General features: G+C 38.5%; 1 protein-coding gene across 4 annotated transcripts in view; it reads right to left on the reverse strand.

The window, feature by feature from the left end:
* Positions 1-25077, reverse strand: part of UST (uronyl 2-sulfotransferase) — a 157420-nt gene that overhangs the window by 70841 nt on the left and 61502 nt on the right. For all 4 annotated transcript variants that reach the window (XM_052681795.1, XM_052681796.1, XM_052681794.1 and 1 more), the window contains exons 3-4: positions 10744-10899; positions 3132-3211 (exon numbers count right to left, since the gene is read on the reverse strand). In XM_052681795.1, the coding sequence (XP_052537755.1) occupies positions 3132-3211; positions 10744-10899 (236 nt within the window). The remainder of the gene's footprint in view (positions 1-3131; positions 3212-10743; positions 10900-25077) is intronic.

Consider the following 25077-nt stretch of genomic DNA (forward strand, 5'->3'; position numbering starts at 1 on the left):
AAAAATTCCCTCATGTCAGAGAACAGCAGAAAACATACTTTTTTTAAATCTATCCGTTTGAAGCTGCAATCTATTAGATTCATGGCAGTAAAAGTTAATGTTTCTGATTTAATGCATTCTGTTGAGATTTAACTTTTTACCTGCCTCTTTGTACTATTGTGAATTGAGGAAAGATAATACCAAAGTAAAGAAAGACTAGAACACAGGAAAGTAAGTGAAGATTCAGTGACTGCAGATGAAGGAGCGCACACTCTTTAAACCATCTTCAAAGAGAGGGGAAAATGTTCCTGGCAAGCACTATAGTTTTGCATTTTCAGAATTTTATTCAGCAGAACTAACTGTGCCTCTGAAACATGCCTGTGCTCAAATTCATCAGTGACCTAAGCCTTAATTCCCTTCCACTGGACATTTTTTCTGGAAAGAAACTATAGGCAATAAGCCTTTTTTTTTTTTTTCTTCTTTTTTTTTTTCCCTCCAGTTGGAAACAATCTAAATAGCACAAATAAATGACATGTTTTTCTGAATATTCAAAGAGCTTTAAGTGCTGACAAGACTATAAGCAGGTGCAAGTTGCAAAAGAGGAAAATCTAAATGATTTGTGAATGCTGTTATTCACATCAGGGACATTAAACAAAAAGCGTGTTTATTTTTCTTACTACTGTTTGGGAAAGTGAGAGGCATCAAAAAATGGAGGTGAAGCAAACTTCTGTTTTGCAAGACTCTGCTTATGTTTTATCTCCTTCTCTACTACTATTTTATCTCCTTCTCTCCTACCCAACTATATGCTTTAAACAGTTTACAGCAATCCCTGCGGATTCTGAAGGAAGTTTTAAAAAAAATAATAAAAAAAAAAGAATGACCTTGAATCTTACTGGAAGAGTGGTGAAGATAAATTGCCTTTACCTCCTATCTGTCTGTTCAGCAAGCACAGGTAGAAGGAGAATAAAGTGTTCTCTGTCCCTTTCTGCAAATAAAACCCTAAATTCCAAAGGTATAAAATACAAAATGAGAAGTAGGTTTGGTTGCTGGACTAAGGCCCAGCATGGCTGTCCATGAAAAACTTTGTTATCTCTCAGAATGGTTCTGCTACAATGCCTTGAAGAAAGTGCCGTCTCCTTCCTTGCGTAGTGGGCCTCTTTAATCTTTAAGCTGTGTTATCTTGTACTTACTGCCCAAAGAAGTTATGTATGCCCCACTCCTGAAGTGTTCAAGGTCAGTTTGAATGGGAAACTGGGCAAGCTGATCAAATCACTGGCAACCCTACCCATTGTAGGGGAGTTAGAACTGGATGGTCTTTCATCTCCCTCCCATTTCAAGTCATTCCATGGTTCTATGATTCTGTTTCACTCTCCACTGTACTGATTTCTCACTAATATTTGTTGCATAAAGTCTCGAGTTGACAGTCACAAAACATCACACTGATATTTTTATTCTGTTTCTTTTAATTTTTATGGTATCATTTGGTTTTTATGTTGACATCACAATTAGATTTAATACCACCAATAAATTTTGAAACTAGAAGAAAACTCTCACAAATATTCCGTTTATCAGAAAACACTACAAAATGCTAAACCTAAATTAAGCAAAGTTGATGAACTTTAATGATATTTCATTTAAATTACTAATCAGTCTCTTCACACCAGAGAGCTGCTAATTAAAACAAATCTCTCTCAGTAAAAGGAAAAATACGTTCTTAAGATTTGCAAGTAACAACCAAAAGGAAATTGCAAGTGTTTTTATACATTTCATGTAGTTCTACATAACGTTACAAATCTGTATTGGAAGAAAAGTGTAGACAGATTAAATCTTATGCATACGCGAAAGAAACAATTACCTGCATAACAAGGATGCATCATATTTATAGGAAATGGAACCATAGGAGGAGCAAGAGGTAAACACGTTCGTGTTTTTCCTCATATCTAATGCTATGTACCATCTGTGAAAAATCAGTTTCATTCAAGAACTTCCCTTTGACCCTCAGGCATGTTACTTGTTTGATCCTGCATTTCAGCTGGGAGAAGAGATTATTTACCAAAGATGTGAAGTCCCATTCTAATGAGTTTTATAATTTAAAAATAATGTAAACAGAATTGTTGCAGAATCAAACTAGAGAAGATCAAAATTCTGTTTAACTATTCAGGTTTTCATGCAATGAAATCATGCCCATATTCAGTTACAGGCAAGATCAACTTTCAATTCTTCAAAATAGTGTATTTTCTGAAAAAACACCCCCCCTTACTATACATTCTCCACCCATGCCTGAAGCCATACACTCAAAGCAGATGCATTAACATTACTGCGTAAGTAAAACACTGGGCAGCTAGGCAAGCTTCTGCAAAGACCTCTAGAAAATTCACACTTCTGCAGAAATTCTTTTATCTTAACACCCTGAGTCCAAATCAGTAGCACAGATGGCACAGATCCTGAATATAATTTTAAAATTAAATTTAATGCCTGGGCAATAATCATCTGCAGTCAGCTTTAACCTCTGTATCCTGGCTTAATGCTAACTGGCACAACTCACATCCTTCCAAAAACTCCTCAGAAGTTTCATCCAAACTCATTTTTCTTCACATTCTATGCTATAAATGTCTCTAGAGTCTTACTGTGTATTTTCAATAGCTGCTACTCTTTATTATACTCTCATGATACAGAGTGTAATTCATTTGCATGGTTTACACATCTGTGTTCTACAGAATCTGGACTGTTTTACCAATACAAAATTAAATTGGTTAAATAAAAGCCCAAGTACAAAACTAATCAATAACTTAGTGGAGTTTTCATTCATAGACTAGCAAACAGAGATGAAACATTCAGGAAAGCCTGCCGCCACTTTTAAAGCATTAATGCATAGCTTAAAGACACAAGCTGTCAACTCATACATGTTGGCTGGAAGTGATATAAACCGAGGTAACCCCAGTGGTAGAAGCATGCAACAGCTTTCTGGATTTTCAAAAACATACTGTACAAAACTATTTGGTAGCAGAGAGACAGCAGGAAAAATCCCCTCTAAATGCAACTTTCATTGCCAGAAAAAATGTCTATTGTATTGTTTATACTTAAAAAAGAAGGGAATATATTCTCTGTATTACAACCAATGAAAAATATTTTTAAATGAAAAAATGCCTTACCTTGAGAAGTTGAGGAAATGAACATGTCTAGTGAATAAATAGGGCTGCTCAGCAGTGCTTATGTTTTTAATCAATTCCATCTAAAAAGAATTAACAAATCAAATTATCCATGTTATTGCAAGGCATACCTGGAGACAAATATAACTATCAAACAACGTACAGTGGTTTAATTTTCAAGTCAGCATTACTCAGGTTCTTCTTCACTGTCCCTCCCAAACACTATTACCAAGATAGCACTACTATTATTTCACACCTAAGCAAAAAGGTTAAAGATGCAAACACTATTATGCCATCACAAAGCTAACATACTTCCAAAAGTGGGTACCAATTTAAAGAAAGGCATAAACTAAAGAAAAAAATCTAAATTCTGCACCAGAAGTTTGCATGCAGCTGCTATCTTCTGAAGACACTGGCTCTATCAGACAGAATGCCAAAATGAAAAATCTCTGAAAATGCAACAAAAAGTGGGAGCTCAATCAATTTGGGACAGACGAGCATGGCAGAAAATCATGTGCGGACTGTACGAATATTGAGCTACCAGCCCCAATTTAGAAAGCCCATGACACCTTCTTACAATGATCACACTGAGTTCATATTGTTAATGTTCTCAGAAGAGAAGGGCTTCCTAGCAAAGCAAATAAACTGACATTTAGTTAGGTCTGGTAACTGTCAAAAAAATTGCATTTGTCTGCCTAGCTTTCAAAATGAAACAGAGGAAATAGATACTCTAGAGACTGGATATCAGATGTCTCAGTTTATTTTTTTGCCTGTTTGTTTTCATCCAGCCAAGTTACAGGAGAACTGAAACCCTCAGAACTGTATGAAGCTTTATGATATATGGGTACTTTATATGTTACTCTGTCTGTATGAACGAATGGCAAAATGAAGATATTCATACAGGAAAAAAACTCAACTCACTACTGTCACCACTATAATTCCATCTTGGAATGAACAAAGAATCATCATTATAGCATGAATACAAGATGTAAAGATTATTACCTGTTCAACACAGGGGAGTTGGACTAGATGACCTTTAAAGGTCCCTTCCAACTCTAAGGATTTTATGACTCCACGGCTATAAATGTAAGAAGTAATTACCTTGACTTTAAATGCATGGGTCACTTTAAAATAGTAACAAGAGACAAATTGGAGAGGTACATGTGAGTACCACAGGAACATCCCTTGCCTCACTCTGCAGCAGGTAGCAACTGGCCAGCACTCTGCTGATTCCCACTGAAATAACACAACACTTCTCACTGTGCTTCACCTCATGCGGCAGGCTTGAGTCAGCCTGCTGCTGGACTAGCAGGGTACTTCTGCATCGGGAACAAAGGTACTCTGCAAAGATGCTGGACAGCATCTGGCTGCCTGGTGGGTTTTTTGTTTTGTTTTGTTTCTTTTTTAAAGCTCTTGCTACCAAACTCAATCTCTTGTGCTATAATAACTTACTATAAAGCAGATGCAGAATTCTGTTTTGACTTGAAGTACCTTCACATTTAGACACTTAATGTTCAACAGGACTTGTATGCAGATGTGGATAAAGCTACAATGTGCATATGAACAAACAAGCACAAAACATTCTTTTAAAAACCCTGCCAAAAGAGTAAGTAAGGCTCAGAAGATACAACACACAGATGTCAGGAGGGAAAAATAAATAACCTTAATGGCTCACAGCCACATGCAAATTGTGGCCATATTTCCCAAGGGCTCCTCTCTCTCTGATCCCAATTGCGCTGAACTGATTTCAGCTTAATGAGCCAAATGTAATGCTCAGGAATACGAAGGAATCAGCCCTCTTTTGAAAGTGATGCAAAAAGAAATAAAATCTTCCAGTGTCTCTCAGAGGAGTAGGGCCTCTAGTAGATCTCTTCTACAAGAAGACTGGTAAACCCATGGATGACACACGGAGAGAATAAGTAGTGATCGAGACCCCTAGAAAGTGAGTTGAATGGAATGGCAATGATGGAAGGGAAGAGACAGAAGTACCATCTGGAAAATGGTCTTAAACCACCCTAAATGCTGCTTTGCTCCCTAGCATAACATCTTTCTACTGCTGTGCAACTTTCCTTAAGCTTTCATTCTACTTTTTTTCCTCCAAAATTCAATTTCTGCATTCACACTTAAACAGGACCATTAAAAAAGACCAGATCTGCAGAGGCAACTCTATAAACTGCAAACCATTTTTGAGTCCTAATGTCCACATGAGCAAGAAAACCAAGAGGCCACACTCACAGAACAAAACATTTTTCTTTAGACTACTGTTTTCATTATAATTTTAGGACCTCAGCTGGCCAACGTAAGTCATCATGCTTAACATCAGCAGTGCTATTTGGTCATTGCTGCATTGCAAATGCAATCCAGCAGATGGCACAATAAAATGACTTGGAGAGTGATTGCAAGGAGCCCTGCCCGTAAGGAAAGAAACATGGAGGATGGCTTTGTTCCAGCCACAACATCACTCCTACACCAAAACTCAACCCAGCCTTGCAAGACAGGACATCTCTCTCTCTCCCGTAAACACCTACCCTCCACCACAGGCCTGCTCAGAGCAGACCTATTTAGTTCAGGATTTGTAATAGGTAAATTCAACTTAGAACAAAAAGAAATAATCATTTCTTTGAACATAAAAAACATTCCTACTCTCTCAAACTACTGTGTTTCACTGGGAGAGAATCTGTGGTCAAAATGTACAAAGATGATAGGATATGTGATTTTCCAAGTCAGATCAGATGGTGACACCATGGTTCCCTGTAACTAATATAAATAGGATGAAAGATTATCTGAATCAGACTCTCTTTTGAGTTATTTACCTTTTTCTATACATGCTACCATCTCTCCTGAAGGCACGTAGGATCCAGGAGGCACAAGTATCTACAGGTACTTGGTATATCACTTTCATCTCGGTATTACTTTATTTCCATAAACAATTCAGAGCTCACAGGAATGAGACCCAATCATCATTTTAACTCTCAGAGATTTGGAATTGTTTCAAAATTTTCTTAAACTCCCCAAGCTGCTTAGGACCAATTCTCTATTTTTAAAAGCACTCAAGAAAAAACAGCAATGGACTTTTAGTGTGTTAAAGCTGAATTATGAATAAAGCTGGTTCCTGTCCAAAGGATGTGTAGTAGAGGGAAATGATGTGAGGACAATCAGTTAACTCCCATACGTACCACTATTTGCACATCAACAAACATAATCATTTTTCCTTCTCTGAATCCAAGAACTGGGGACAGGGGTAATTAGAGGAGAGGAGGAATTCATTTTGCATTAGTACATCTATCACTTTAAAGCCACATCAATTAGGTTGTCATTGTATACATAAATACTATACATAAGTTCTGTAATTAGAAGTTTCCAATTGTTAATTGAAAACATTACAGTAAATGGTAAGGCAAAAATTAACTCATCTTTTTCCAGAAGCCTCTCCCTTATGCCCATGGATGTTCAATGGCTGCACTCCTAATTGCTGGCAGGCAGACGTAATTTGGGAAGATTTCTTACTAAGAAAACTGTAAAAGGCACCCAACATACGGATTTCAGTTACATGTAATCTCCACAGTCATTAAGAACACCTACGTACTTTATTTAACACTAACAGACTGCACAAGCTAAATATTTACAGAAAAATCTTGGCTGGACCAAAGCTCTAACCAAACACAGGACAGACAAATGACAGGAGGAAGAAAGCAATAACATCTCAAGCAAGTAGCTCATGTTCATGCTGGGAGCCTACAGCCCAGCCCATTCCTGTTTTCTCTCATTCCAATGCCTGGAACCTGAGACCATTTGTTCTCTTAATTGCTTCTTATACCACATTAAAGATGGGAGAAAGAACAACAACGCATATGCCCCTTCCCTTCACTCCAGTGAGCAATACAGGCAGGCCAGGCAACAATGGACAAGGAGAAGGCTGAGGTACTCAACAACTTTTTTGCTTCAGTCTTCACTAGCAATTGCTCTTCACACCCCCCTCAAGTGAATGGGTCAGAAGCTGGGGACTGGGAAAGCAATGTCCACCCCACCATAAGTGACAATCAGGTCTGAAAACACCCAAGGAACCTTAATGGGTCCTGATGAGATGCATCTCAGATTCATACAGTCAACAAGCCACTCTCAATAATATTTGAGAAGTCACAGGAGTCAGGTGAAGTCCCTGGGAAAAAAGGCAATGTCACACTGATTTTTAAGAAGGGTAGAAAGAACAACATAGGCCACTACTGACCTGTCTGCCTCACCTCTGCGCTAGGGAAGGTCATAGAACAGATCTTCCTGGAAGCTATGATAAGGCACGTAAAAGAGGAGGAGGTGATACAGAACAACCAGCATGGCTTCACCAAGGGCAAATCCTGCTTGACCTAGTGGCCTTTTATGATGGTGTCACTGCATTAATGGACAAAGAAAGAGTCACTGATGTAATCTACCTGGACTTCAGTAATACCTCTCACACAGGTCCCACAACATCCTTCTCTCCAAACTGGAAAGAGACAGACTTGATGAATGCATTGTTCAATGGAGAAAAAACTTGTTGCTAGATTGTACCCAGAGAGTAGTGGTTAATGTATCAACATCCAGATGGAAATCAGAGACAAATGGTATCCCTCAAGGGTCAGTACTGGAATTAATGCCCTTCAACATCTTCACCAATGACCTCAACAATGGGACTGAGTGCATCCTCAGCAAGTTTGTAGATGATACTAAGCTGTGTAGAGTGGCTGACACACCAGAGGGATGGGAGAGACCTAGGCAGGCTTGAGAAGAACCTCATGCGTTTCAACAAAGCCAAGCGTGAGGTCTTGTACTGATAGTGGGGGTTGCCACCTGTGTACAAGTGGAAGGATGAAAGAATGGAGCACAACCCTGCTGAAAAAGACTTCAGAGTACTGGTGGATGGCAAGCTGGACATGAGCCAGCAATGTGCCTTTACAGCCCAGAAAGCCAACTGTATCTTGGGCTGCATCAAAAGAAGTGAGGCCAGCAGGTCAAGGGAGGCGATCCTGCCTCTCTATTCTGCACTGGTGAGGCCTCACCTGGAGTACATGTCCAGATGTGCACTTCTCAGTATAGAAAAGACATGGACCTGCTAGAGTGCATACAGAGGAGGGCTGCAAAAAACAGGGATCCATCCAGGGGATGGAACAACTCTCCTATGAGGACAGGCTGAGAGAGCTAGGGCTGTTCAGCCTGAAGAGGAGAAGGCCCCAGAGAGACCTGATAGCATCTTTTCAATTTCTAAAAGGGGGCTACATAAAAGAAAAGGGCAGACTCTTTAGCAATGTCTGCTGTGGTAGGACAAGAGGAAATGGTTTCAAACTAAAAGAGGGGAGATCTAGATTAATTATAAGCAGAAAGGTTTTTTTATGATGAGAGTAGCGAAGCATTGAAGCAGGTTGCCCAGATATTTCGTTCTCAGAGTCATTCTCAGTCAGGCTGGATGGGGCTCTGAGAAACTTTATCTAGCTGTAGATGTCCCTGTTCATTGCACAGCATTTGGACTAGATGCTTTTTAAGGGTCCCTTTCACTTCAAATGATTCTATGATTCTTTTCAATTTAATACTTTAATACTTCGATTCAAAAATCAAAACACAACTGAAGATACCTTAAAAGAGAGAAAAGTCAGTATTGCCAGTCATGTAACCTTTGTTTTCCAGCAAAAGTAATCATTACATTCTGAACCTATTGTAACTATGTAAATAAGCCATAAATCAAAATAAAGAGACTAAACTCACTGCAGAGCATAGCAGAAAGTAAATCCACATCTCTATAGCAATAAGTACTCCACTATCTGTATTCCTGGATATTTCCCATATGGTAACCAAACAGCTTGTAGAGTGCAAAAAAAACAAGGCAACTGTTGCACTAAAATTCAGTCTGAGCTTCTTCGAATCCTGATATTTCAGACTGAAGCAGGGAAGACTGTTTAATATGATCTTTCACTATGTTTAACACGTTTCTGCATACCAGAGAAATGTAGCAGATTATAAGGGTGGAAGACTGTGGTTGTTGCTACCTCAGAGGATTTTAGATTTTCTTATACATCTCCAAATCAATAATGAATCAAAAAAAAAAAAAAAAACAAAAAAAAAAAAAAATCAAAACACAAAAACTATCATGCCAATAAAAATCGCCTATCCCATACCCAACAATTAAGCAGAAATAGTTAAAAGAAGAAAGAATAACATGACAGTTTGCCCTTTGATCCAATGGGACCATTCTGCAAACTCCCCAGGCTGTACATGGCTGACAGCATGGTGCTAGCAGCAGCCCATATGCACACAAAGAGGCTGTGACAGCTGCAGCCTCAGGCTCTGTCTCTGCCATCAGTCAATGAGTGGGCCTAAGCAGGGTAGCAGGAGTGACACTGGCCTCCTCCACAGCCTTTTAGCTGGCGGGGCAGCCCTGGATTGCCAGTCCCCCAACAACAAGGGCCCTAAAAGGGTAGGTGATCCGCTCACTGCCTGTGGGATCGTGATGGCAGTACTGGAAAGAGGGAACTTGGGAACTGCAGTAGCAACATCTGCTCTCAAATTTTAAATCGGAACAAACTGTTATATCCAAAATAACAAACACTGAAACTTACGCTCATAAAAAGGCTACAGATAAATAACCCCTAACCACAGGACGTTGTCACTGGTAGGCCTAAGTCTGTATTTTGATCACTGCATACATCCTCTTGCGGTTTGCTAATCTTAGGGGTGACGCAGGCATTTGCTGCAGCATTTACCTGAATCAGCAGATCAAAAGAACAGCTGTGGGTAACATGAAACAGCCATGTGTAATGCATATGAATTAATCAGTACACTTTGGAGACTGAGGGTTTCTTTTTTGAGTTACTTGCATCAATATCTATTGATGGCATTGACACTTGTGAGCACATGGTTACCCAAGATACAAATGAATATAAATAATAAAATCTTTTGGTCTCAAAGTTGCAAAAAGGATGTCCTTTATAGTTTTAAGGAAACATGAGTTTAAGGGAACATAAAAAGGGGTTTCTAGGTAGAGAGGTTTCACTTGTATTTGCTTTACATCGTACAATAACATTAAAAAGGCAGATCAGTAAGAGGCTGATACAGGATCAAGGATGTGTTAGACTATGGCAACATGGTTTAGCATGGACCTGGGTAAGAATTTTTTGAAGCAAGTGATTATTAATAGTGGATTAGAAACTGCTGAATTTTACTTATATGTACTCTGCTTAAGAGTCCCAAGCTAGCTCTGCATATGCTGGCACGTCTATATGACAAATGGCTGTGCCCTGCAGATACATTAATACAGGTCCCAGAAGCTGTTAGCACCTAACTTCACTTGTAGTAACCCTTCTTATGCCCCTGGACTGACGCTGGGCTAATTGCTATGTTGAGTACATTCAAGAGCTGGCTAAATGGAAGCTAGTTTTTCTTGTAACCCTCCACATCGTGTTGCTCTTGGCTCTACAGCACAATTCTCCAGTGAACTGAAGCCACTTCAAGGATGATGATTTCTGGCACGTTACCCGGGTCAAAGCTGTATTACTGTATATGCCTTTGTATATTGTATATGCATATGCCTTTGTTTCTCAGCTTCACAAATGCAATAGAACAGGCTCTAAGTTGAGCAGGAGTAGCTTACCTGTTCGTTTTTGGTCAGTCTTGTTTTGTTATGAATGTCAGATGTTACCAGGTTGAATCCATGTTTCTCTGATAAAATTCTCAAAAGCAAAACCACAGTTCTACTCCCACACTTTCCAACTCTGTTGTAGACCACCTGGCTGGGGAAAGGAAGTACCTAAGTAAAGATTGAAAAATATTGAGTCAGTATATTGGTACTTTTGCTTCTTTGTATCTCAGTCAGAGAATATTTTGCCCGTAAGCCAACAGATATGTAGAAGAGAATTTCTAGGATTCTGCCCACATCAAAAGGATTCACTTCCAGCTAGCTATAAGCTCTTCTTATAAAAAGGCACGTCATTCAGGAGATGACAAACTGAATTTCCCCTTGTGATATAGTTTATAGTAACAGTGCAGATTAGTAGCCACTCAAGAAATATTAAACCACTGCTGATGACTTCCAGTGAAGACGGTGATGAGCTTAAGAATACTGACTGCCTCCATACAACGAACTGCAGTGAACTAGCACTGCAGTTTGGCAGCTCCGAGTGAAGTTGATCTAATGAAAGAGGAATGCTTGAGTTGCAAAACTTCAGTATTAAAAAAAAAAAAAAAAAAAAGCAGCAACCAGTTAGAGCTAAAATCAATCATTCCAATCTAAAATATAAACAAGAATCTTCTGAAGACCTAGAGAAGGAATCTGACACTGGAGAGGCATGTACTTGCACAACAAACAATACCAATCAGCCACTGCTGGGCCTGGAGGACAAATGGCAAACTCTGGTCACACAGGTGATATGCACTCAGTGTCAAACCAGACTGGCCACATCTTACCTGCCTACTGGCAGGGGTCTCCAGGCCCAAGTCACTGTTGCAGCATGCTCTCCCTCCCTGTTTGGGACATTGTTAGTTGACTTGAACTACAACAATTCCTAAGATTTATCTGAATAATTTAACAGAACAGGCAGCTGCGATCCTAGGCTCTCCTAGGCACTCCTCATGCATGTGCTGCAGGCCTCAGTATTCTTCACAGATATCATCTCTCTGAAGCTGTACTGCAGACAAGTTTTCTCGGAGCTCCAAAGCACAAAAGAGAGGGTAGAAAAGTTTGACGTTTCTTTTCCCAGTTATTTCTCCAAAATTCCTACCATAGTTTAGCAACAGTAATTGTATGATATTTATTGCTGCCTTTGAGGCAAAGAACAGAGAGGCCAGGAGTGCAGGTGGAGTACTTGTGTGACTGTACTAGTATTTTTGTGAGGCACAACTATCAGAGCTTTTAATAATAGTGAACTAAATGTTTTTAGGCAGCTTAAGTATTCTAGGTGAGAAGTTCTTTGAAAATAAACATAGCAACATGCCACTGCACCTTATATGTGTATAACCAAAGAACATTAGGATGTTATAATCACAAAATAAGCAAGAGAATTAGGCAAAGTAGACTATGATAACAAAAGAGAATAAATAGAAGGCTTACCCCTATCCTAGGCTCACTCACAAAACACCAGTAGAGGTGATCTCCAGAAGAGATCCTTTCCCACTGGTAGCCAGCTCTTAAATGGGTCTAGGAGAGATGGAGCCAGGCTTCACCCCTTCAGCAGCACAGGTGAATTGCCTTCAGCTGTGCTCCCATGGCTGACTCATTGCTTGCCTCAGGTGATCAATCAGAGGTTCAGGCCGTGACTCAGCAATTCCCATACAGTATGTTTGACTAACATTATCGAGTTTAGCATTTTTAATGAAGGAGTTTTATTACCAGGTGTATTGAAGTTCAGTTTAGAGTAATCGTGGGAATAATAAGATCAACAACACACAGAGCAGTATGGTTTGACCCCCAAATCATCCAGGGAAAGGTGGCAGCTCTACTGTCACAACTTTCATGGAAGAAAGAATTGGATAACTGAGAGGTGAATGTGTTATTGTGATTTGTGAGCGTAGAAAGCAATCACAATGTCCTTCATTACGGTAAGTCCAGTGATGACTTATGGCCACATGTCTGTCTGCATCTAATGTAAAATTGTACATTAAATTAGAATTTAGAATTAAAACTTAGAAAAATTTAAAATTAGAATTTAGAATTACCATCTTGAATACAGCAACCTGCAGGCTTGTCAAACTGAGATCTGACACAGATGGGTGAGTACCTGTCTCTGCTCCAGAGAGAAGTTTCCTCTTAGCTATTACCTTTCTTAGCTATTACAGCCAGCAGGGAAAAGCTTGTTGATTACTTTTCCAAATGAATATTTAGAAATACCTTTTATTAACTGCCAAATTACAAACTGAAGTTCATTAAACCTGCTTTCATACATTTACACCAGCTGTTTTCCACTTCTGGAATATGTGGAAAACGTCTGTCTTGCTTTTGAGTCAAGAAAACCAGTGTCACAATTGATGGAGTCATCTTTTAAATATTGTATATACAATCACAATTTAGACATGCTTCATGAAGAATTATTTTTTTTTTTTTTTTTTTTTTTTTGCTATGCGGGCCTTAGTTATTTGTTTCTATTCAGTCATGCCAGGTACAGTACCAGCAGCATACCAATGACCAATGCTTCTCCTCTTCTGTCCTTGCTTTGCCCTCTCCACGTCCCCTACAGATCTCTGTCACTATCCTAGGCACATCACAGTTTTTATAACAGGGAAAAAAAAGCATCCTCTGCAGACACAATCTGGCAGAAGCAGTTTTCTGTTCATTCAGCAGTTCTGATTTCTTCAGTATATTGAGACAGGGTCATTGTTTACTATCTATTGTGTATTGCATGGTAATTTTAGCTATTCCGTTAAAAAAACAACCTTGTATCTCCTAAGTTCCAGCTGATCCTCACTGGTAGTAAAGACAAGACTGGTGAAGCACTGACCCTGCACATTCTCCTCGGAATGCCAGTCCCTTAGCCCAGTATCACTCATGCGGAATCTCTTGGAATTCTGATCCTCAAAACACAGTGCAATGCATTTCACTGTACTTGTTACTGCCCAAATGCTACTGCTGCTTGATATTTCAGAATTTCCTCAACTTCAGCTAGATGTCAGAGCAAAATGATGAGAAATATTGTAGGCATCTACTTTGCATAGCCATTCTGGCAGCATATAGAAAAGACGATCCAGTCTGCTTTGTAAGATAAATAAAACTTGTTTGTTACTTATCTTCTAAGAACAGAATGTTTTGTCACTCCAGTATACATTTCTAATGTTCCAGAAGTCAGAGTACCACTGCTACGTGTAGTATGTCTTAATAAACCAAATAAACAAACAAAAAAACCTACATAAAACAAAAAACATAGAAAGATTCTATTGCTCAGGACCACTACAAAGAAAGAACTATTCCATGTTATATTTAATATTTGCAGACCTGTTTAGGAGCTTATATAATAAAACTGGGAAACCAGAAAATCAGAAAGTGCAAGCAGTAATTCACTGTTCTAAAAGAAGCTGGATGCAGTTTTGTTTTGTCCCTGGACAATTTCCATGGATTATTTTTTCAGCAAAAGGCATTCTGAAGTCACATTATCACATTAGACAAATATTTGGTACAGCAAAAACCAACAGCATCAAATGCTACAGGTGAAGAAGCATCTGCTTTCAAGCCTTTTAAATTGGCTAACATTGTCAGGACCTCATGGTTTCACCAACAGCAGGGCATGTATGCCACTCACATAGGGAAAGCCTGCATTTCTATTAAGAAGGCTGCAAAAAAAATGTTTCCATATACATGGCTGATGCCCTGGTTCTGCATTTCAGGTATGTCTCATGATATTTGAACAGCTAATAGATCTTCATCATAGAAGCAAAATGATTCCTCAAGCAGCCCCTAAGATTACTTCCAAAGAGAACTGCAAGCTAGAGAAAAAAATGAAAGGAGAAATAAGGATACCCTTTATAATGAATGGGAATATATTGAGATATCCGTGGCATTTTTCTGCCAACATTATACTTTATTATCAAAGGAACATTACTATTGCTACCGTTAGCAATGTTTAGTATATCCTTCTCTGTACCATAACCATAAAAGCTATTATTCCTCAAATTAGCTGGGGAAGGAATAGGTATTTGGCAATTGCTGGTTTGGTTGAGCTTTCTCCAGGACATCTCATCTGCTGATGCAGTAGTGAATGTGGGCCTCCCAGGGCTCATCTAAAACCCACAGAACACAAAAGCCTCCTCTTTTTGCAACATTTATATGAAAGTTTTCTGTCAGAAACCTCCCCCCCTTAATCTTCATCAATCTTTTCCACAGAAGCCTTCCTTTCCATGAAATTCGAAATCTCACCCTTAGTGACTTCAGAACACTACAGGTCATGAATTTAACATCTGCACTGTACAGCAGTAACTAACATTTGATTTTGTAAGAATTTGTAAGGCTATGGAAACATTAAACAATGCTTCGTAATTATTAACTGCTTTGATTTTCATAGCAGAGTTGCACTTTGCAATACAGTGAGCGAAGTTTTCCACCTGATATTTCACTCATTTCCAGCGGAATTTTACTGCACTCAGATTAAATTTAATTTCCAATTAAATCCCTGATTTGATTAGCCAATATCTTTTGGCTGAATCATACTAATATTATTCTTAATTAAAATTCTTAAAAGATTAAAATAAAAGTGGGGTGTTGTAAAGTTTCTGTTCTACATACAAACAACTTGCCAGCCAAAATCAACAAGTGATTCTAAGTCGGCCAGTTCTCACCTTTGTCTCCAAAACTCATTTTCTCAGGTAGGGCAGTTCTGTTCTGTACACAGACAATAACCATGACAACCCCCCAAAAAGAAGCCATAAAGAAATTCTCACTCCAGATAGAGAAATCTGAAATAAGGAGCCATTATTTCCAGCCAACTGTTCAGTTTAAAGGAGGCCAATATATCAATGCCCTGACTGAGAAAACATCTGAATGCACTTTGGTAAAATCGAACAAGATTCAAGATAAATGCTACCGCTCTAAGACCGCTTTAGAAGAACACAATAATTAACTGTAATCAAATCTTCACTTGTAGCACTGCTGAATGCGGCTAACTTTAAGGATTCATTGCTGGAGCTTTACTAAGGTTTTATTTACGTCACTACTCCACTTTAACACCGTAAGGCACCAGAAAGTACACCTGATAAACAAAGCCGTGCAGCAGAGAGATTTTTGGTACTTAAGCAAGTATTTGTTTAACGTGACCAATTCTCTTTGGACAGGGCTTATCTGTTTTCAGCATTTTAGAAAGCGTTTAAGTTATTTCTTAGAAATAAACCTGTTTAAATCAAGCAGATCTAGAGATGCAAGCCACTGAAATCCTTTTTAAAACAGGAACTTTTGTTTTCACGCTCACAAAACACACAAAGAATCAGACAATATAAGAAATCATGGCAGAAGAGACATTTGAGAAAAAGGCTCCTATTATGCTAGCAGAAACAAAACGAAAAATAGCCATTTGAGATTTACAAACTCCTAACTGGATCACATTTCATTTTACAATGTGAGTATGTATCACATAGACTAACTAATTGTTGAGGTGACGCCCTGGCAATGTGACAGTCATGTAATACTGCACAGCTTCAAAACAATCAGAGTGCCTTTACTGAGCTCTGTATCAAAGCCCAGAGGTAAAAGAAACAATTCAAATGCATAATTCATTTTAGAGTGATGTGAATCAGTACTTAGAGCTATAAAGAAGTAAAATCCACAGTATAATTATGACAGCTCTTTCCAAGGGTTTGAAAAGTTACACAACAAGTTACCTGTCATTTTCTTTTCCCTTTTGGTTCACAGTTAAGAAGATGACAAGAACCATTCCAAATTAAATCCAAAGGAAGAAAAATCATATTTAATGAAAATTCATTTTGCAATAAGGATGACAACTGCCATTTTCAGAGGCAGAGCCATTTCTCAGCTAATGTGACAAAAATCCACGCTCCCGTTTTCAGGGGAGGTTTTGTTTCCAGGTGAACCTTTGCACCACTAAGCAAAATAGGCCGGATAATTTCTCACTGTGCCAACAATTTAGGGATCCACCCAAAGGCCCTAATAATTCCATTTTACTGAGCCAAACACAGTATATTTGTGCTAATTCGCCAAACATTTTCCAGCCCAGGAAGTATTTCCTCAGTTAAATAATTCATGTCAGAGACACACATTCCCAGAAAGGAGTCCATTAGTTCCACAAATTAGGCAGGTAATTATGTGCTTACATATAAGATAGGCCAGAGGCTGATACCAGAACAGGTTTCTCCTTTTTGAGCAGATACTAATTTGGGATCAGACAGTACTCCACCTCTGCCACGTGAATGTGGCCAATGAACACAGTCAAAAATTACAAGATCACAAAATTAAACACTTTCTTATTTATCATTATGTATGTATTATGTATGTATTTAACACTTGTTATGTATCTCTAAGCAATATCCAATCTTTGCTCTGCAACCTCTCCACTTTCTTCATGCCTAGACAAGCAGGAAGAAATACAATTCCTACAATTCTTATATCATTCTTCTAATTTAAAAGACATCCAAAAAATGGTTTACTGGGTCAAAGTAATGGTTCATTTGGCTCATGAGAGGTAGATGATGCTCACTAGGGAGAGCATACAACCCCAACAGTGTCCGCAGCCCATTTTTCTCTGATATTTCTCCTCCTCCTGTTCTAGCACCCCAGAAAGAAAATCTAGAATATATTAACCACCAGGCATTTAATTTTTACATTACCTCCTACCCAATGAACGCTTGTTCTCATATTGTGGGTTTCAAGAAGGCATAATTTAATTATATGATTTGAGATCTTAGATTCCTCGGATGCCTCTTTTTTTCAGTTAGGCTTTTAACAAGCTTGATAAAGACCACTTCAAGGAAGAAAAACACGAGGCCAATAAGAGCACACTCCAAAGAAGACTTTAAAAAAGAAGAAATCCCATACTAAACAGAAATCACTTTGTTGCCACTCACATTTAAAGCAACTACAACAAAGAATTATTAACACATTTTATATTTTTACTTACATTTGGGTGAAATGTGAAAGAGTTAGACTCCTCTCCTCCAGCCGAACCAGATAGATTTAATTAGATGAAGTACTCCCATACTTCATTTCAGAGCTTAAAGATCACATAATCATAGAATCAGAGAATGGTTTGGGTTGGGAAGGTCCTTAAAAATAGTCAAGTTCCAACCCCCTGCCATGGTCAGAAACACCTTCCACAAGACCAGGCTGCCCAGGGCCTCATCCAACCCGGCTTTGAACATCTCCAGTGATGGGGGGGTGCAGAGCTTCTCCAGGCAGCCTGTGCCAGTGCCTCACTGCCCTCTGAGTAAAGAATTTCTTCCTATCTCATCTAAATGTATCCATTTTTAGTTTAAAACCATCAATCCTTGTTCTGCCACTACATTCCCTAAGAAAGAGACTCTCCCCATCTTTTCTGATGGCCCCTTTTAAAAACTGGAAGGCCACTATAAGATCTCCTTGGAGCCTTCCGTTCTTTAGGCTAAATAATCCCAACTTTCTTAGTGCAATTACACAGCCAATTTCTTATCCCCTGAACAGTCCATTCATCAAATCCACGTCTGTTCAGTCTGAAGACATGGAGACAGTGTCAGCTGCTTCGAACACACCCAGATACCCGCAGGTACCTGTCTGTCTACCCGCAGTGTAGTGATACTAGAAAAAGATAAGCTTTTTGAAGTACCCAACTCTAAAGCTGACTAGACTGCACGATCTTCTTTACGAGTCACTGAACATAACTGGAAACCACAAGAAAGACAGGAGTGAGGTTTGTTTGCAAACTCTGAAATCCATACAGCTGCAGTGGAGCACTGAAAAAAGGCAGAAGAATAAACAGAAGAGCCTTCTGTTACATCTTACATCTTCATTAAGAAACTAATCCAATTGAAAAAGGATGACTTAAAAACAAAGCACTTCATCTTTTTGGCAGCTAACGTATTTGGAAGAATGAGTTAAAATGTATTCTCTAACGATTCAGCATTCCTAAGTACCAAAATAAATTGAAAACATAAGCATGGAGCACAAACAACAAAAGGAGACTGGATGTAGACACAGTACTCTGAGTTGCTAAGACAAAAGAAAGGCATTACAATACAGCATCCTCCAAAGTTAATTGTTTGTCCCATAACACAGATATATATAGTCAATATCAAAACCTAAAACAATTTTTAGCTGGAAAATGCTGCATCCTTACAATTCTAACAAGAGCTCAGTCCAAAGCAGAATGAGGTCTGTATGTTAAGTCTCAGAACAAGACCTTTTACAGGGTACCACACCTATACATGCAGCAACATGAGAAAATAAAATGAATCAGTACAGTTTAAAATCTATGGGTGCACTCTGTCAATGCATTTATTTTTGCTCCTTTAATCCCCCACATTTTATGGGATTTAGTGCAGTAAAACAAAGGAAAAGTTTAATGGAAAAGTGTGGTACGAGCCAACCATGACCTTGCTCTATATATAAAGCTTAAAAATGTGTAATCGTTTAAGAGTATAAACTTTTGTGCTTTGGCAATCATGATACTGTGCTGCATCCGTAATTAGGAAAATGATAAACGACATACAAGGAAGGACGCTTGATAAGGGAAACCAGGATGTACCAGATGCTCATTAAGCAAGACTAAAACTGCTTTGTTTATTATTAGCAAATGTTAGGAAAAACAATAAATCTGTCTTGTATAAAATGCAAAGTCATACAAGTAGGTGGTAATCATGTGTATAAATATGTTAAGGATTGTGGAATAAAGATGACGATAGCAAGACATTCATATTGAATGTGTGGCTCGTCCTTCCTCGCCGACTAAACAGTACAGCAACATATTCGATTTACTTCCCTGCAGCAGATGCAGGTGAGCATAAGCTCTACTTCTGCAATCTCCTGCACAAGATTTCCCACAAAAGAAAACAGACAACTGAGTTTATTTCAGGTATGCGAAATCACCACAATTTTAAAATTCAGTAATTGCACACAAAGAGAGAAACAAGTTGGTGAAGAGCAGCTGTTCTGTTCACTTAGCACTTTCAGGTGGTCACTGATGTTAGACATTATCTTGATGCGTGAGCATCTTCCTGGCCATAATCCCTCAGCTCTGTATGAAAGTGGTGGCAGCTCTAGCTGCTCTCAGAGATGAAGCAGGTGAAGGGAAATCACCTTACCAAGCAGGGAATGGCTGATGGCTAGAGCTGAACACCTGCAACATTAATCACATCTTTTCCTCTCACCCATTCTTACTACAGCATGCTTTTCAGTTTCCTCTTCAGTTTGCAACTTCTTCACCTCCTCTGTGGCCAAAATTAGAAACAGGACTGTATCTTTTCACCCTAACACTGAAGAGAACTGCACAACCACCCTTCATATTTTATGGACATTCCTTCTAATACACCAGAGGATGGCACTTAAAAGAGTCAAAGGCTGTTTGTGGCAGACAGAAGGATGCAGAACAGAAAGTTATTACTCTTTTCTGGTAGTTTAACTTCTCTTTACCCTATGTGAGTTTGTATGCAAATCGTAACAGAAAAGAGAGAATGCAAACGCTATCATTAGTTCTCTTCTGAAATCCAGTATATTTTCATCTCTTAGTTACCAAGTTCGTCATGTTGTGGAAGTCACCTTGCTGGCACGTGCCCATGTCATAACAAGGTAAAGGAGATCAGTGATGTAAATTGTTCACTGATGTTGAGGGAAGTGCATGAACTCGTGCAGGTTAAAATTTTTCTTGTCGTTTAATTTCTCGGTTTTCCACTGAAAGGTTTTCTACATGGTATCAGAAGGCCCTTAAAGTGTAGAACTCTTGCATGCCACATTCTAACTCCAGAGCAGCTTCACATTTTATAAATATATATATGAAAATAAAAATGTTGAAATTGTGAAGTTTGAAATTGCTATTTTTCCTCCTGGTACCACAGTTTGGTACACTGTGATGTGTTCAGAACACACTGGCACAGTTATTCTCTGTTTAAGTAGTAAATCCTATCACATCCAACCAACGTGTTTATATTGGATAGTTACAAAATGAGAGATATTAAGTACCTAAGCCTGGCTTTAAAAGTTTTTACAGTATGTCAGAGCATTGGAGTTCCCTTAAGTAACCTAACTACCTTTCAGTAGTTGCTGTACTTACAATGCAATATTCATGAGTTCACCCTGGAAGCCAATAATATTGGATTTGACAGGGGTGAGTAGTAGGCTAAATAATTTATTCCTCTGTCCGCATTTGTCTTTCTTCACATTAAGGTTTAACTCTTTTGTATCTATTGTGGCTGACCATCAATCAGGCTGTAGCTAGCGCAACACATCATGGCTTCACCACTGCTAAGGACCTGTCACACTGTCTCAGTGTGCCCTTCTACACGTTACTTTAGCCCCTCCTTTCATATTTCACTTTAACGTTCCCAGCGCGATCTGAACCACGCTCATCTTTTTCTCTCCACTTTGTGCAAGCACTTTACAAGTCAACTGCAGAATGAAATAAATGTTGTTTATAGCCACAAGTGGGTTTTAATTTGTAAAACAGGCCAGTTCTGCTGGACTGTAACCCACACGTTCATTACTGATGAGGTGGCTCTGGGGTATACTCCCTCCACATGTTCAGAGGAACTCAGACTAAATTTCTACCACAGCCTTCTGAAGATAACAGATGCAGTGACAATGTGTCACCACTTGGAAGGAACAACAAGAAGCACCTACGTAAAGGACAATAATCTGCCGGCCAGCTCTTCCAGAGCCAGAATGTAGTGAAAATGCCAGCATCATCTCAAATTACTCACAGGCCCGAATAACTTACCCAGCTGACCACAGTCCACCTTTGAGCTACACGTGGACCCCATGGTGTTGGAACTGCCATATTATGGAGGCAATGATGAAAGATTTCCAGTATCAAGTGCTCTCATTTCACCCTGCTGCCAACTGAAATTCATAACCTGGCTTGCTCAGACAAATCATATCTCATTCCTGCCAACCAAGGAAGGTCTCTTTCCACTTCAGTAGAAGGAGCTCATCTCCACACCTACTCAAAAATCAGAAATGGTGCCAGCAGTGAAGATGCAGGGTACTGTTATTACTACAACATGGGTACTGTCCTGGAAATTACCAGGTCATCCTTCACTGCCCTTTGCTTCCTTTACTCGCCCGAACTTCTCCTCCTGAATTACCACTACTCTCACAGGCGCACTCATAACAAACTGCCCTCTGCCTGATATTTTGAGTCTACCATTGACCGTTCATACATCAGCTCACAATCTCCTTTTAAATTAAGGCTCTTTTCCTTAGTATCACGTTTTCATTCTTTTTTCTTCAAACAGTGGCTAGAAGAAAAAAGAAATTTTTTTCAGGTCAACTGTGATTCTTACGGAACTGTTTGACAGTAGCAGTTCAGAACTTAAGAACAGCATCAAGAAATATGAGTGCATAGTGAAATTTAAAGAGCTACTCAACTGAGTCACAAGGCCTACAGACTCCAAATCAGTCTGTCACTTTCACAAGATATCCTGTAATGCTACTCCTGACCAGAATGGCACATTCTTGTTTTTGTTCAACTGAAGGTTTAAGTCTCCTAGGTCCAGCTGTAAATTGTACTTTGGTATCATGAACCAGCACATTTCCTAATCAGCAGATAACCAAGGTGGCCATGATTTGTTATGCTTCTTATTTATCTGGCATTCTACGGAGCCATGCATTTCTACTATATTTTGTTAGGTACTGTAACATCTATCCACTGGAATTTATTTCATATAACTCTATTCTTGCTTGAGGGAATATGATTGAGTGATCATGATCTCCTTCCATGCTATGACAGTTTATGAATATATTCCTGTCATGGAAAGGAGAAGAAATGAACCGGGCATCTGCAAATTTGAAACTACAACATGTAGAATATCTTCATGTGCTGCCAAATAATCTGCAAGGACACTTAGCAGGTGACCAAAAATCAGCTCAGTATGAATTACATCCTAAATTTCAGTAAAAATACAGAGCTGTTAGCTTCAGATGTGGGGACAATAATGCCCTGGACAGTATTTACCTATAGTAAATAATGTGGAATAAAACCTACCAGTGGCAAAATTGGTGATACCAGAAAGTTTTTGTTTTGTGTAACACTGGAGTGGCTGCTGTGTTAAAGACAAGCAGAATCCACCTTTTAACAATGCACACAGCTTGGAAATTATATTGCAAATCAAAAGATAAATTTTTCACAGCACTCAGCATCTTCGAAGTAAATTGGATGAAAACTAAGGACTACTATCATTCACAAAACATGCTGTTCCATTGTCTCTCTGTCTTTCAAAAATGAGAGGCTGAAAGTATCCAACTTAGTTAAAAGCAAATTCACTGTTGTTGGAACTTCTGCAGGATGCCAGCATGCACAGCATTCCTCATGGATTTACCTTCTTGTGACAAGTAGTCTGCCTTTAATATCCCAAGTCTCTTTGTGCTGTTCATTTACTATCAGTCAGCTTCCCCATATGAACACATTTCTGATATACTACAAAATTGAGAAATTATTAAAAAAAAAAAACCTTCTCTATTTAGGGAGAAAAATAGAGAAAAGTAGTTTGTTTTCCTGAAGATTTTTTATCAGTATATGAATGTACATATTTAAAAGAAAAAAAAACAAACAAACAACAAAACAACCCACAGAAATCAGTGCTCCACAGCTACTCAAATCTTCGTACAACACAAACCTCACTTCACTGTAAATATTCAATTCTAACATTTGCTAATATCTCCCTAACACTAGAGGGATGCACCATTCACCAGTTATAGCTTGAAGAGACTCCAACCAATCATAAATAATGTACAATGGAACAATCTAGAAAATCAGATTTTTATTCCCTTGAGATGTTGAGATGAGGAAAACACAATTTGAAAAGAAAATTAAATAACGGTTCTCAATATTTCAACTATTATTTTACATCTCCTTTAATAGAAACAGGGAAATTGGAAATATTATATATATATATTTACATATTTAAATCCAAGTATTTTACTGATTGTACTCATCTTCAAAGCCCACTTATATACAGCAGCACTTCAAACTGTGAAGGAGGTGTTTGTGATTAAGGCACTTACTGAATTATCTTTCAGTATTTGATTTTATCCGCCACATACTAACGCTTGTAACCTCAGGAACATACTGTATTTTAGTGATTCTAGATTCTCACAATTTTTGCTAGACAAAAACTTTCACACTGCACACTTGTACCACAAACTGCTCTTTCATTTTATAAGCAGGATAACATTAAAACAGCTGAACAATACCACTATTCATGATTTTAAAATTCCTAATAATCGTGTATCTGGAAGAATGCAATCTCACTTTTTTTTTTTCCTAGTTCAAGTCAAACAATCTCTAACAAATCAATCACTTAATATTGTACAGCAGTACAAGAGTAAAAATCCACGATCTAAAAAAGATTGCTAGAATTAAGGCAAACCTTCAAGCGAGACAGGAAGTATTCACTCACAAAAAACAACCAACCAAACAAAAAAACAACCAAACAACTAAATTAAAAGAAAAATAAATGCCTTTCAGATGTAATCTTTGTAGTGTTACCAAAGAATTGGAGAAAATAAAGCTGACAAACGTGATGAACATGAGAACTCAAAGTAATGGAAGGCAATGCTGACATCAATTTTTGGAATGACCAAATTAAATAAAGAAAGAAAGGTCTTTGGATAACTGAGTGTGACGACAAACGTGTACAACGCATATCAAAGGCTGCTCAGGATTTCTGCTTTATTTTTCTATAGCCTTGATCCATAAGGAAAACATGAACACATATGTATTAAGTAAGAACTAAAAGAATGGTGTAGAAGGAATTTACTGGCTTTCCAGCTTCAAACCATAAAAATAGATTCAAATTTATTTTCTGCATGCATTTTGCTTCTGTTTGTTTTAACCTCATACTGACTCACATCCATTTTTGTATTGACTTAAAGCTTTGAAGTACCATCACACCAGTGCTAAGCATAGGACTTCACTGACATCTAGGCAGCTGCCAAAGGCATCAGAACCAAGATTGGCATCCTATGGAAAAGCCATCAAGAAAAAGAGATCAGATCATGACCACTTGGAAGTAATTTAAGTCATATGTGCACACAGCTCCTTTACACATGTATGTCAGCTGCACCAAAAAGGGACATACCCTGATATTCTTACCAAGTTCTCAGGGGAGAAGTTTGCATCAATAAAAATGCTAGGTTTGATGAAGATCACATCATCCTCAAACAACAGCTTCGCCATCATGGAAGGAGGAAAAAAACCTACCCTCAAAAAGCATTGCTAAGGAAGTAACCAGCCCAAATACTGGAACAGAGCACATCGTATTTATTGACTGAAACGCTCACACAATTCAAGCATCAATTAAACATTTTCTGCCA

This window comes from Tympanuchus pallidicinctus, unplaced genomic scaffold, assembly GCF_026119805.1.
Source record: "Tympanuchus pallidicinctus isolate F22 unplaced genomic scaffold, pur_lepc_1.0 scaffold1, whole genome shotgun sequence".
Classification (NCBI taxonomy): domain Eukaryota; kingdom Metazoa; phylum Chordata; class Aves; order Galliformes; family Phasianidae; genus Tympanuchus; species Tympanuchus pallidicinctus.